At 45.1% G+C, this 14,840-nt stretch overlaps 1 protein-coding gene across 1 annotated transcript in view; it reads right to left on the bottom strand.

Annotated features, from left to right (window-relative positions):
* The window catches only part of LOC306709624 (insulin-like growth factor 1 receptor), a 39,873-nt gene that overhangs the window by 6,423 nt on the left and 18,610 nt on the right, over nucleotides 1-14,840 (bottom strand). The window contains exons 3-12 of the mRNA XM_079177848.1: nucleotides 6,027-6,330; nucleotides 5,440-5,576; nucleotides 4,769-4,913; nucleotides 3,666-3,874; nucleotides 3,340-3,466; nucleotides 2,168-2,403; nucleotides 1,393-1,560; nucleotides 1,091-1,298; nucleotides 486-793; nucleotides 188-321 (exon numbers count right to left, since the gene is read on the bottom strand). Of these exons, the coding sequence (XP_079033974.1) occupies nucleotides 188-321; nucleotides 486-793; nucleotides 1,091-1,298; nucleotides 1,393-1,560; nucleotides 2,168-2,403; nucleotides 3,340-3,466; nucleotides 3,666-3,874; nucleotides 4,769-4,913; nucleotides 5,440-5,576; nucleotides 6,027-6,330 (1,976 nt within the window). The remainder of the gene's footprint in view (nucleotides 1-187; nucleotides 322-485; nucleotides 794-1,090; nucleotides 1,299-1,392; nucleotides 1,561-2,167; nucleotides 2,404-3,339; nucleotides 3,467-3,665; nucleotides 3,875-4,768; nucleotides 4,914-5,439; nucleotides 5,577-6,026; nucleotides 6,331-14,840) is intronic.

The raw sequence follows: 14,840 nt of genomic DNA, 5'->3' as shown, positions 1-14,840 counted from the left end.
ACAGACTAGTTTAGTTTATGAAGCAAAGTAAGGTATGCTATGCACAAAGGGGTTATTGATTTTTCTCAGATGTTGACAGCGCTAATAAATAAACTCTAAAAGATTTCTGGAAAAACATCAGACTTTCAAATCCATTTTCTGGATCCCATGTTTTTCGTTATCAGCGTGTCCCCAGATGTTGTCTTACCTCAGCAGCCAGTTTGAACTTGATCTCATACATGAGGATGAGTCCGTTGGGGTGAGGAGGCTCGGGCCAGCGCAGAAACACCCAGTCCTCGTGGCCCTCCCAGGTCACTTGGCCGGGTATGTCGTCAGCCTTTTCTGGAGAGCCGCAGGGAAGAATAGGTTACCATTTCTTCAGGGGCTAGTAAATCCTAACATTCGGCCTGCTACCCTTGCTACCCTGCTACGGCCTGTGTTTCTGAGGAAAATCGCATGCCCGGAAGACACTACATTGCCGGTTGTAACATCGTTCCTCCTCTAACCTGCGGGCTTGGTCCTGGAGAAGACGAACTCTGCGGCGCTGCAGCTTTGGACCTGCCGGTTGCAGGCGTGGATGTCGATGCGGTACACCGTGAACGGCTGCAGGCCGGAGATCTGCAGCTCGCGCTCTGACACCGCCTGCTCCACGAACTCGAACTCCCTGTCGGCCGGCTCCAAGTCCGCCGCGGCGCTGCCATTGCCGGCAGCTTGGAGAGGCGGGACAGTGCTGCTGTTGGTGTGCAGCCGGCTGCGGCGGGGGTGAGTGGAGTTGGCGACGCCGAAGAGATCTCGGCGGCGGCGATCCGGTGGCCTGGAGGCGAGAGGAAGAGCGGAGATCTAAGACGAAACATCTACATTGTGTGTGTGTGTGTGTATATAGAGACAAAGAGAGATAATGTGATGCAGATGTCTGAAGCGAAAGGCAGCTGAATCAGACAGAAGCCAAAAGTTTTTAAAAAAAGAGATTTTTAAGTGTACATATGTTGATCAGTTTTTTGTTTTTTTTCTAGTACTACTGAGCATAACTATATAATTGGACATATGAAGACCTGGGAGGTTATACTCACAGCGGTGCCACACAATGAGACGATGACAATGAGCCGCTCACCTCGGTGTGAATATGGAGTTGTGCAGGAAGTTCTCAAAGACCTTCCTGTAGGAGGCGTCGGCAGCTTCGGCCTCCAGGTCCTCCACTGATTTGGGGCAGGGGCAGCAGGGGCCTTTGTCCGGCCCGTTGGGGTCTGGCTTAGTGGGCTTGGTGTCCTCTTCCTGGTCTCCCACGCCTATGGCGGCGATCCTAATGGGGATCTTCAGCTCTGGAGGAGGAGGCGGCAGAAGATGTGTTTTGACAGGAGGTTCTCCCTGATCTAACAACTAGCAATACAAGTTGAGTTTGTTGTAGTTTTGTACCCTTAGAGCAGTAATTGTGCTGATACAGCTCTCGGTCTTCGGCTTGTTGCTGCCACCTCACCAGGTAGTACGTTTGGTTCCCGTTGGGCGAGATGGGCGGAGACCAACGCACCACCAGCTGCGTCGTGGAGTTTGAGTACGCTCGCACGTCCTGAGGCATGGAGGGCGCTGAAAGAGAGACGTGAACCTGAATCACTCCTGGTCCCGGAGCTCAGGACAGCAACGCCTGTTTTTTTTCCTTCGCTTTTTCTCCTCGGTCTGCCACTGCAGATGCGATTCACACTGCTACGCCTTCACAGTGCAGCTGGATTGATTTAAAGCAATCTGCCGTTTCACATAATCATATTTTGTAAATCATATTTTCCCTCCCATCTCTTTGAGTTGCAGCTGTGTTTACTAAAACAGCCTTCCTCTCCGTTCTCCTCACACACTATGTCTGGATCACATACAGAAATGCGAGCGCACTGCAATCATGGACCGCTCTCGCACGTATTTGACAAACAAGCAGCAATGTGGACAGAAATATTTAGCCGTCTTGACTTCTGACCTACATGTTAGACACTTATTGTGTACGGTGACAACGCATCGCTTGGAGACACTCTCCCCTTCATTGCTGGCAATTATAGGCTTCGTGAAATATCAGTCTTGCTCTTTCAGCACCTCTGTGTTGTTTGCAAACACTTGTAATATCTACTGTGACGATGCAGCCTGCAACCTCTGACCATGAACTGAACAGTCGGCTGCTTGTAACCGTGACCTACGGCGTTAAATTTACCTGAAGGGCTGGTGCGGATGTAGACCACCTTGCTCTTGGCACTCGGCAAATGTTTGTCCTCCACCATGAGAGTGATGGCCTTGACGAACACTGCGTACTGCGTCCAGGGCTTCAGGCTGGACAGCAGGACTCCGGGGTCCGAGTCCTTGTCCGGCCTCAGCTCCACATCCACCATGTTCCAGCTGTTGGAGCCGCAGCCATCCTGCCCCTCGAATTCTGTGATGTTCTGAAATGGCCTGGAGGGAATGTGGTTCAGATCGATCGATTATTCACTTTTTGGGCTATGTCAATTTACAGTTATGAACATTTTAATTTTGTGCGCTTGTCATGTATTCATTTTTGATATGCACCTGTTTTATTCTTGTGTTTACATACATCAGTGACGTAGACAAATCCTAAACAACATTAGAAATAAGAGTGTTTTCCGGGTTAGGGCAAACATTTTTACAGTGCTCTTTACAACGCTTCCGTCACGAAAAGCAACCAAATAAAAGATTGAAATTGTGGCAGTAGTATTCCATATAGTAGTTCCCTATGTACAGCATGTGGAGCCTCAATTTATAGTTTTTCAATATCTGTAACACTTGTGGGCGCTTATATATGGATCTATAATATAGATTCCTAACTTTTAGAAATTAAAAATTAAACTAGCGTTTTATTGTATTTCATGATATGTGACATTATAAGTGTGTTATACCGTACAAAAGACATTTTATTGTTTTCTCTACCTCGAGCCATGATTGTGTTGTTTCCATAGAGGTGTAGGACTTAAATATTGCAGTGAAAAACATGGCCAGAGGGATACAAATGTGACAGGAGCAGAAAAATGCACTGAAACTGCTTGGGGTTTATAAGGTTAATGGCATCCGATAAGCTCAACTCCTAATATTCGCATGGAAATGCACATTAATGTGTTTTTTTTACCAGATTTTTTTGCAGATTTCTTTGACATTTGCACTTAAGTTGGATGGAAACTTGGCTATTAATTAGCAATGTTTATTTGTTGTTCAGTGTATTTAAAGTCCTGTTAAGTGACCTGATGGTGAGGGTCTGACTGGCCCCTGTTTTGCCTTTAATAAGCAGAGGAAATCAAGAGCCAGCTTCCATCATTGCTACAATAGAATTAAAGGAAAGGAACCAGCAACAGTTTGGGCGGTTCTCCCAAAACTTACGCCTCCTTGTAGTAGACGATAAAGCTGATGAGGTCTCTGTAGTCGGGGGGGCGGTAGCGTTGCCAGGTCAGTTTGATCCTTGTACTGCTGGTGCTGTTGGACTTGAACGTCAGGATCGTGCTTTCACCTGAGCAGACGGGAATGAGGGAGCGAGCGTCAATATGTTGCTGTCAGTATGTGCACCGATCGGTCTAGTTGACAGAGCAGACAATGGTGCAGAGCAGCATCAGGCTCAGGGAGGCTGTTTAGTAAACTGTTGTAGAGTAAGTCCTGTACATAAAGCGGTACATGCAGTTTTTTCAGATCGAAGCTCAAGTGACCCTTACAGCTGGCTCTGTCGCCGTTGTTTCGGAAATCGCTCTCGTCGAAGCGGCCCTGGATGCCCGTCTTCTCCCACATCTTGCGGATCTCGGACATGCAGAGCTTTGGGTTGGCCCTGAAGAACAGCTTTCCCGACTTGATGGTGAGGTTCTGCTGCTTCCAGTCCCAAAGATACTGGAGCTGCTGGTTGTCCACTGCCACAAAGGCGTACATGCTGGAGGGGCGGAGGAAACAAAGGATGAATGAATGACAGCCGGTCAACGCGCTTCTCCAGTCTACATCCATTCTATAATGTTTCTGAGGTGGTTTATTGTGTGAATATTGTGATTCGTGCCAAGCTGAAGGCCAACTTTCTATGCTAATTGTACAAAAAGGCAGCAGCGAAGTGCTCGACTCTTCTCAGTAGATCTCCAGATTTTCAGCTGGTAGTTTAATAACCCAGTTAGACAGTAGGGGGACACAGTAAGATAAAAACAACCCGGGAAATCCGATTAACCCGGGACTGCTTTTTTATGCTGGAGAAGAGAGGAGGTGCCGTTTTTACGAGTCGCTGGGTAACACTCAGACATTCAGGAATGACTGTAATGTGGGCCTTGGGACGGCGAGATTCCTGTGAAGCATAAACAGACGGAGGAGGGAGTGAAGGCCTCTCCGTGACCCTGAGAGAACCTTTCCTTGCCCTGTTTTGAAGTCATGCTGCATTCAAGGACTTGTAGAAAAAAAGAAAAGAAAAAAAAACTACGTTTATATAAATTCCCAGTCAAAAAAAAAAGACTGATGTTATTTCAGTGATGATAAAACAAGTAAGTCTGTCCGACATAAAACACTCTCCAGTCTGCACCCTCACAGTCAAAACATCCTTTCCTTGTCTGTCCACCTTGATGACCTCGACTAGCCACATTAAAACACTAATGCTGCGCATGACTCGGATTCCTTACTACCCGAACCATAGAAATAGAATAGGAGTAGCAGGAGACACATCCGTCTCACCTGATAGCTGTTGGGGCTAAAACTGTTTGTTTTTGTTGGTGTGTATGTGCTTGCAGGTAAATGTGTGTGTGTGTGTGTGTGTGTGTGTGTGTGTGTGTGTGTGTGTGTTTGTCCCTACTCGTCCAGAAGGTTTTCTCCATCGATGTGTCGGAGGCTGCGGAGGAAGGCCAGCGAGCTCAGAGTGTGGGAGTGTCGGATCCGCACTTTACCCGTCACCCTCTGGATCAAACCTGTGAAGCTCTCCAGCTCTGCCACCATGTTGTCTAAACACACGCAAAGACAAAGACAGACACACTCCTGTTATTACCTATTCTACCGACACATACCTATTACTTATGTCTTCTGAAATTGTAAATCTTGCGTTTATACTTTGTACTATAATATAGTATATCTTTAATTTGTAGACCGCTAAAGGTTTGACAACTTTGTTTTACTAGAAATCACTTTATTAAATATCTGAATTTGCATTCATCCCCCCCCCCCCCCCCCCCCCCCTTTCCTTTTCAGCCTTCTTCCTCATCGTCCTTAAAAATGTTCAGGCAACATCTGGAAATTATACACTTCCCGGAACTTGTTAACAGCCCCGGTCTAGACAAACCTCGTCATCGCTTCTGCTTTGTAGACCCGTTCATGTTATCAGCGAAACACTGCTTTGGTCAGTAGTGTTTTGGAAACAAAAATCCAGAGGTGTCACCTGTCAATATGTCAACACGCCAGCTGAGAAACTGCTGCTAGCAGAGGTGACGTGGAAACGTTTCTTAGCGTTAAGCTGCACAGCACGGTACTTACGGCCTCTGCGGATGTTGATGTGCAGGTTGCCTTTGATAACAGTGCAGCCCTTGAGAGACTGAGCGGCATCCACGGAGTCGATGACCTTCCCCTCGCACACTTTATCGCACAGACCATCGCAGGCTTTACAGGACATACTGGAGACAGACGGGGAGAGATAGAGAGGGGACAGGAGACGCTGTCGTTTTACTGACGTACATTCGTTCTCAAAACTCTTGTAACTCTCCTCTGACCTTTATTTTTTCCCGTTTTTCACTCCCGACTCTAAAAGATTTTACGTCAATGTGTGACGGCACCAGCCAAATGATGTCTAGGAGAGAGTTTTACCTAGAAAACCTTTATTATTTCACCAAACAACGACAGGTTTATAATGCGGCCATGGATGGATGGATGGATGGATGCCTCCACAGTAACCGCCCCTTTATTGTAGCTGTTGTATTATATTCAGAATTTGCCTTGAGGACATTTTTAGTGTGGAAACTAATAGCAGGGAGTTGGTGCCGGTGTCAGGCCAACAATTACGTTTACCTCCACCCAATGGCTCCATTTCAGCCATGAGGGTGGGTGGGGGGGGAGTTGCGGCTCACCTGTTGGGTGCGGTCTGCATGTACCCGTGTGGGCACTCAGACATGCACTCTCCGCTGTGGATGACGAAGCTGTTGAAGTCGGGGAGGTGGACTTTGGAGCAGAGCTCTTTGTTGATGCACCGCCAGCCCTCGAACTTGTAGGTGTCGCGAGGGCAGTCGGCCACGCAGCGCCCCTCGTGGTAGTAGTGCGCGCAGGCCGCGCACGCCGTGTCGCTGTCGGGGAGCGAGCAGCTGCCCAGACACTGAGGGTGGCAGCACTCGCCATCCGCCGTGCACGCTTGCCGTGCACAATTCTCTGGGCACTCTGATGGGGATAAGGAGACAAGGGAAGTATTACACCTATGCAGATGAGTAAAACAGATATGATTCAGTCTGATTCAGATATTTGTATTTACATATTACGAGCTACGCCGCGCAAATTTAGCAAAGCATTCTGACAGCTTAAAGGAATAGTTCGACGTTCTGGGACATTCTTCTTCTTCTCTTTTCGCAGGGATTAGATGAGACACCCTCTCATCCACAAAATGTGGCAAATCAACATTTTGCGGTACGACCGTAAATGTCAAGCATCAGGATACAGTTCTAGTGCGGTACCAAAGTACAATGTGGTGTTCTTTGGGAAAGGTGGGTAAAGGGGTATTTCCCAACTTTAGGAAGCATCAGCATGTGACGAACAAACCAGTCAGCCTGAATTTGCCCTCTAGCTCTATTGGCTACAGTCCCGAACAAATGATTTGCATTTAGTGGAGTGTCTGACAACTTGCAAATGCATGTGCGTCATCTCTCTGAACCCAGCTTACCACGTAAGGCGTGCTTCACCTTCAACCAACAACTTTGTATGTAAGTTTCTTATGTCTAAAAAAAAGACGTAAATACAGCTGACAGAATCCAGAGTCCTCTGACAGGTTGTGTATTAGAGCCTGCTGTTTGCTGGGCGGCCTGGTGTTCAGCCCGATAGCGGGCATCCCAGATCCACAGTGACAAAAGCCTTTCCGCTCCGGGATTTTCAACAAGCACTGCTACAAATAACTCATCCAGTTGCTGTGGTTTGTCCCTCTAAATAAGAAGATATTGTAAAAAAAAAGAAGAAAAAACTGGATGACGGGGAAAACTGATTGAGACGCTGCAGAAGGAAAAACGCTGGACCGGTCTGCTTAGAGTAACGACGGGAGACTTTTAACACGGCTTTACTGACGGTGGCTCATCAGTTCAACGTGACAGAAAACTGAAACGGCACCTAGACGGTCAGCTACAGAAACAAACAGGAATTGCTGTGAAAACACTTTGAATCACTGCTTGAAATGCTTTGTGCATGTGTCCTGTAAGGCATAAACAAAAAAGGAGAGCGGTATCGGAACTAGCAACAACTAGATGACCCCCCCTCAAAGAAAACCTGTAATTATGATTATTTCATCCACTTAGGTTAGCCAGCGCTGTGTTTAAACAAAGTGAGCAAAGTTGTTTATAGGATGCCGAGTGATAAAACGCAGAAGCTCCAAAAAACAGATGTCAAATTGGAATAGGAAGTCATTCCCGAGGCCTTAAACACAACGGAGAGGTTCCAATCCGCTTGATCTCTTCCCCCTCCAACTTGGAGCTTATGGCTAAAAGGAAGTGTGTTTATAGTTAAAATGGCTGCCGTGAAAAGCCCGGCTGAACTTTGTCAGTCAGGGTCAGCGCTTTAGTCGCATGATTTACGATATTTATCAATATTTACGTTTCGATTCACACAACACGTGTTTAAAAGCAACTTTTAACGATTAATCAACTGTCAAAATAGTTGTTGAAAATGTTTCTGTTGACCGACCGACTGCAGCTCCAATACATTTAGTTTGTGTCGCATTTCAGGACACATTTATGAGCTGTGAAATTACCAGCATCTCTTTAGAACAATGCGCGCTTACACTTTTGTGTTGAACTTAAAATCTATTTATTATATGTTTTTAGAAGCCACCGAGACAGACAAATAGAGGAAAAAGTAGCCATTTCAAGCTACATCATAATGTTTCATCATCAGTACAGACTGAATTACTGGGTTTGTGCATTCTGCGCAGTCCACACTGCTCTGACCAAATATATGATATTGATAACAACCAAATACAGACTGAATTGATCTGTCAAACCAATACAAGCACACCTGCTCAGGACATCCCTTGTTGCGATGCGAACTGATGTGCTGCCAGTGAGTGACGGCTGAATTCGGGGCGTCGGAGAAGTCTACCACCTTTCCGACATGACCAACATTCATCATCGGGCGGTGCCCACATGATGACCTTCCAGCCACAAGCCAATCGGGAAGCCTCAGACCGTGCCATTCAGCGGGCTGTTTGTGCGCAGCAGGAGGGAACCAGCGCTGCCACTTCTCTGGCACACAATGCTCTTTCCCTGCTCAGAGCCCCCGCCTCACCCTCACCCTCTGAGATGGGGGGGGGGGGGGTTGAAAGGTGTAATTTTGCAACGTGGTAATGTACAGCCTCGGGCCCGCAGACGGAGGAAGCTGAGGGAGAGAGGAAGCCGATAATCTGCAACGGACGTTTTGTCTCAGACTAAAGCTGTTAAGTCTGCGGCCTCCTGAACACAACTCACTGGCTGACCAGCACGAGGTGACATGAACACGCAGCGTACACCAGCATTCCACCGGACATCTGCAGCGTAATGACTCCCAGCTTTTACCCCTCTTTACTGCACTTTCAGGGACAGGTTGATGCAGAGCTGCAGTGCACCGAGAGGATGTGGAGAAGTGGGGGAGGTGAGAAGGAGGGAGCGTAAAGGATGAGGATGAACTGCAGAAAGGAGGAGATGGAGGAGAAAGGGGTAAAGACAGGGGTTTAAAGATGGAGATGGTGGAGGAGGGAACTAAAGCAACACCATGATGTCTTTTTGAAAGCAACACACACAAAAAGGTGGTAGGACTGCCAGCTGTGGGAGCCAGATAACACAAACTGAACTACGCTGGGGTAAACAAAAGTCTACCCTTTAAATATCTAAGAGTTCATAGTGCAACATGAACACAATTACATTACAATCATTACAATTAACATGAATGTATTTTTAACAGTCCTATCATTATTTGTCATATTCTAACCTAAACATTTAGTTGAATGGCAAAACCGTCATTTTATTCTATTCTTTTATATGAACATCGAATTTTTAATCATCTTAGTAATTATGTCAAATTTAGCCATAATAAGATAAGACTTCAGAGTCATTTCTCTCTCTCTCCCTCCTCCTCCTCCTCCTCCTCCTCCTCCTCCTCCTCCTCCTCCTCCTCCTCCTCCTCCCCCCCCCCCCCCGAAGAATTAAAAGCCTTTTCTAACTGTTAATCCTGGTGTTCAGCCCCCATCCTCGGGGTGTTACAGGAACAGTGTGTCCCACATGCAGACACAGACACACAGTTGGCGTGATGACGCTCCGGGCTTTAGCAGTGTGTACTACTCAGCAGCACGGCACAACAATAACAGGCAAAGGCAGATGTCTAGACTGATGACAGCCGAGTTGATTCAAAAACACAGATAGAGATCTATTGGCTTCAAGTCCAACGGCACAGATGGGAAATCCATCGTACTGTAACTCAGAAGTGTAAATTCAACCCCTCATGTGCTACTGATATTTGGCTTCTTTTCCATCCGATTAGCAGCCTCAGTCGTTGCCACGTCAACAGACCAGCCAAACAGACCACTGACCTCCATTTGACAAGTTTGACTAGATTGTTAAGTTAAGTTTTGGGTTAAGAGTAGAGAGGAGATGGAGCAGATTAAATAATAATAGTTCTGTTTTTATGGGATCAATAACCTTCAGGTTCAAGTTGAAACTTGGTTTTTGGGCTTTGTAAATAACTGGATTGGATCAGGATGTCAGATGGAAATGGCTGTAGTCAATAATGGGATTGGGATGGGTTTTTTTCCATTAATTGTGTTGCCCTGGTGACAAAGACTGCCAGGAACTGGCCCCTGGGGCTGCCTCAACTTCCTGTATGATTTGGTTTAGTAATTACCCTTACCGATACGGCTGGGCTGCACGTCTAAAATGACAATTTGAGGCAATTTTTGAACATAACTATTAATCAAAGACCGATCTGGCTTATGTGTTTTCCAAAATGATATTCAAAAACCCCTTTTCGCCTCACGTCAACATCAAAAGGGTTCCTAACTTTTAGTGCAAGATTTGTTCTAAATGAAATGATTCAGTGATTCTGGAACGTCAATATTGTGGGATGTGTGAATGCAGAAACTAACCTCTCTATACACAAACCCTCCATAGAGAGTAATGGAACAATTCTTATAGACCATGACGTGTCAGGCTGTGGATGAGATGGTAATATGAGTTCTACTCCAAACACGCTGAAGAGGAATAAACTGAACCACTCACCACTAATAAAAACACCCGCAACACATTAATGTGACGACTGATCGCAGCGATCAAAAGAATATTGATCGGCACCGTTCCATTCATCAACATTCAGTCTCATTCACTGTGTGTGCACTGCAGCTTTTTTAACTCAAATGGGTCTAAAAAGCGTTTAGCGTTTAGCTGTAGTTTATCTTTAATTCCTTCAGGCTTCATCAGGAGGGATGTGATCTAGATGTTTTTCTTTCTCTAAAAACACAACATGCAGTCGCATGCTTGTATTACAGGGGTTTACATCTGCTGCCTTGCTCAAGCAATACTTTCTTTTACAATTATGAACATGTCACCTTACTGTTCCAGATATATGCATAGTCATTATTTTTCCACAAATACGGAAAACACAAGCAAATGCAGAACGCAGTAGCCCTACTCAACACAACAGAAGCTTCCAAGAGTCACTAAACACAGACTCAATGTTCCCCCCCCAAGGAAGGAGACAAACAGGAGCAGTGCAGTCTTCTCCTCAGACTGAACAAGAAGTTGATGATGGACAGAAAACACAACAATATAGCTGTGTTTTCCAGTCTCGTACAAAGCCAGTTCTGTTACAGCCAGGGAGTCTGTCAGTGTGTAGGTTCAGTCAGTGAATCAGTCATTCAGAAAACCAGTCAGTTACTCAGGAGTGTGTGTGTGTGTGTGTGTGTGTGTGTGTGTGTGTGTCTGGTGGTGTCTACAGGCCGATCTGCCCGAACAAAGATCTCCATTATTTCAGTCCGTTCACATCTCTCCATGGCTGGCCAGCACTATCCTGTTCACCTCTTGAGCCTCGCAGCAGATGACACAAAAAAGAAAACCGACCCGCCGCTTCGATCGCACCATCGACCCCAACAGCCGCGTTCAGGTTGCCAAAAAAAAGAAAAAAATCCACGAATAATCTAAATTGTTACGTTAACATAATAGTAATATGTACCAGAGAATTAGCTTTTAAAATGTGAAACCATTTGGATGGAAACGATAGGAAACATGACAGAGGAGGTATAGTTTTCACCAGCTGGTGCAAAGGAATCCTAATTGGATGACTCGTGGAGACGGCTTCACTGGGTCCCGTCCTGGTTGGATGAATAAATTAATCATGAACAAGAGGGTTTTCCCCGTTCAAAAAGGGCGTTGCTACACTTTTTAGCGGAATCACATGTGCAGATGTGCTACCGCGCCGCCCCTCCAACTGTGAGGAGACGACCCACAGGAGATGAGTGGTCTAACGCTTCCTGTTGATAATTACAGTGTGTTCAAAGTGAAAAACATTAACGCCAGGTGAAGCCATCTTTCCCCGTAAGCGAAGAAAAGCTGGACTCTTTCTGTGTCTCTCTCTCTCTCGATGAAGGGGGGGCGCTGTATGTCACCTCGTAACATTACACCAAGACGGACTAGTTCTCCTGAGACTGTGGACTGAATCTCATCGTTATGCTTGCTGAGTCATGTTTCACGGCATAAATACAGGTGGCGGCCGAGAGTGGTGATCCCCAACCAGGGAACCAGCACCCCAAGACGTACTTCTGCAGCAGCGTGGGGAAAGATTGTAGAGAAACTCAACTGTTAGTAAAATAGAAACTAATATTTGAATAAAAAGATGTATCTACAGATAGATCAGGCAACGGAAAAGTTGTTTCTTAACATTACGGTCACACAGCACCTTACCAAGTATGTGCAAGCACAAGTCATAGTTTTGGAAAAATCCATGAGGTATGAAAAAAAGAGTCCTAAATAGAGAGCACCTGCAAGGGTATCCATTGGCATGTTGCCAGTGTACTGGGCCTGAATTACAAACCAGTAAGTCCAGTTTGAAGGCTTATCAGAGAAGGACAGAAGATAACAGTTTCTTCTCCTTCAAGGCAGAATTGTACAACAATAATTCTTCTTTATCTATTGTTTTGTTTTTGGTCTCCAAAGTTTGGACCCAATCCCTCACCGGCTTCCCAGCTACAAACACTATTGTAATTATTTTCGTTATGCGTTATCCACCGTCATTACCTTATAGTCAAAGCATGTGAAACAACATCGGAAAGAATATTCTGTTGAAGCTGGTCACAACAGAGCCGACCGTCGGCCTTGTGGAGCTTGGTGGGAACACTGCGAGAGAGAGAACTACAGACAAAAGGAATTCCTGGCATCCGCCAGCTGACCGACCGGGAAGAGGCGAGACAAATCAAATAGGCTGGTCCCCAGAGCCTCCACAGAGGTCAGACAATAGCAAGGTGGGTGAGGCTCACAGGGAGCTATCGCGTTAGCCGTTCCCTGATACCAACGGTTCCAAGATAAGTAAGATAAGAGTCCATTACCAGAGCGACAAAGAGAGTTGTCGAAATAACAATGGGCACAATAACAATGTAAATTATGCAATAACAAATTATTATTATTATTTTAATACTATTTTATCATCAAAAAGACTAAACCCCCAGTGTAAATACACCGTCGTATACAGACAGCTCTTGATTTGTGATTTGTGTGGGTCTTCATGTTTGTTTTCGAGTGTGTGTCGTACACTAGCATGAACATAATTGGAAGCATTTTGCTAAAAAAAAAAAGAAAGAAAAAAAAGGAAAGTGCATTAGCTAATGTAAACACATTATTCAAGTTGTACGCAAAGCAAAAGATGAACATAAGTTCCTGCAAAGTAACATGCATGCATCACCAAGCTACAATTTCTGGGTCTGTCATGTGATGCCATCAGGCCCAAAAATACTTTTTTCTGATCGTCAGTGTTGAGCTGTGGCAGCAAAAAAGGAACAGAAGAAAGAGGTCTGAGCTCAACATCCGGTAAATAAGGAGACAATCTCCACCACTGACGAGTCCCTTGGATCACAGCTGTTTTCAGTAAACACAGATGATGCTCTCCGTCATCACGAGTGATTCCACATTCACAACAAAAGCCGGAGCTGCAGCTCCTCTGTAGGGCTACGGTAAAAATCATTATTGAACAACAGATCCTTAATTGGTTGAAGTCTTTATAGTTGCTGTAATGATGCAAGTAACTGAAGCTCATAATGAAACAAGGCGATGTTAGAGTAATTCTCTTGAAATATCTCGTTGTTTCTGCTCAGGAGAAACAGGACATGGCACTGAGCCCAGGGTTTCCCTCTCAACACCACACCTGACTGTCACTTGGACCGGGTCCCTCTTTGTCGTTTCAGGTTGTTGTTGGATTTTAATGCATTAACTGCTCTGCCTTTGTAAAAACAAATACTGATCTTTTTTTAATGTTATAGTTGGTGTCATTCACATAACTGGCCACATCATTTTCTAGTTTTTGAAAGAATGCCAGATTTCGTACAGCAGATTCATTTTGCAAACCTACAGAGTGAATCAAACATAGTCAGTGTCAAACACTGGTTGGTTCAACCTTCATCAGTCCACTTTCAGTCTAATTGTGTTTATTTAATTAGTGGGTGCATAATGCTGTTTGGAGAGATTCAAAATCTGTGATATGTCAATCTTGGTGATGCCTAATTTTGTTGATTCCAGCCACACACACACACACACACGTTTTTACAGAGACTCTCAAAGCTACACTTTTCTGATGCATTAGCTTGTATGAAGAAGGTTATGTATGTGAACTTCTGACCAAACCCAACTAGACCAACTGTGATTAGAGGTGCAACTGAAACAACAAGAGGTCAGTGAAACAATGCTGTTTAGGTTGTTATTATAACTGATAACTTACTGGACTGGATGGACCAGGTACTAAATACCCATGTCTACTACCAAAACCTCCAGCTGCCCTGAGATTGACCCTTCGCTAAGCCCCTCCTGCCTTGGTTACTGTTGCTAGGCCTGTCACGCTTTCACACCCGGCATCTCAAGGTGGCGTTTTCAAAAACCATCAGTCAGAGATATTCTGAAGGAGATAACAGCAGATTTCTGGAATACTAGTTCTGAAACATCAGAGAGAAGAAGACAGGACTACAATATGCATTTCAGAGCCGCATTCACATTTTAATTTTAAAGGACAAACACATACAGGAAAACAATGTTCCTGCACAACAAGTAAGTGAATACATTGCTGTATTTTTTTTAAGCTAAGTCCACGTTTACAGATAGTTATGACTCCTTATAGCTTTCACTACCTAATATAAAACTACATTATCCTGCTTTTCCATTTGTTTAAAGCGCGCCAGGATACTGCATGCACATTGGGAGCTTCATCCATACACTGGATATCATCAATTAATAACAATTAATATTCAACCGTCTTTCTTTGCTAATGCGTTAAGCAAGCTAACGTTATTCGCATGTTCCTATGGCAACAAAAAACAAGCGTTTTTTGTTGATCTGCAATGGATTCAGCTGTGAGCAAAGTCTTTCAACACTGTATAATTCGTGTCCGAAAACTCTCCCGCGTTTTTTTGGCTTCGGGGAAGGCGTAAAATACGACACTCTCCTCTAAACTTTGAGGATATCTGCTGCAGG

The sequence above is a fragment of the Pholis gunnellus genome, assembly GCF_910591455.1.
Source record: "Pholis gunnellus genome assembly, chromosome: 1".
NCBI classification, from domain to species: domain Eukaryota; kingdom Metazoa; phylum Chordata; class Actinopteri; order Perciformes; family Pholidae; genus Pholis; species Pholis gunnellus.
The sequence above is the reverse complement of the archived record's forward strand: the minus strand, read 5'-3'. Positions and strand labels throughout refer to the sequence as shown.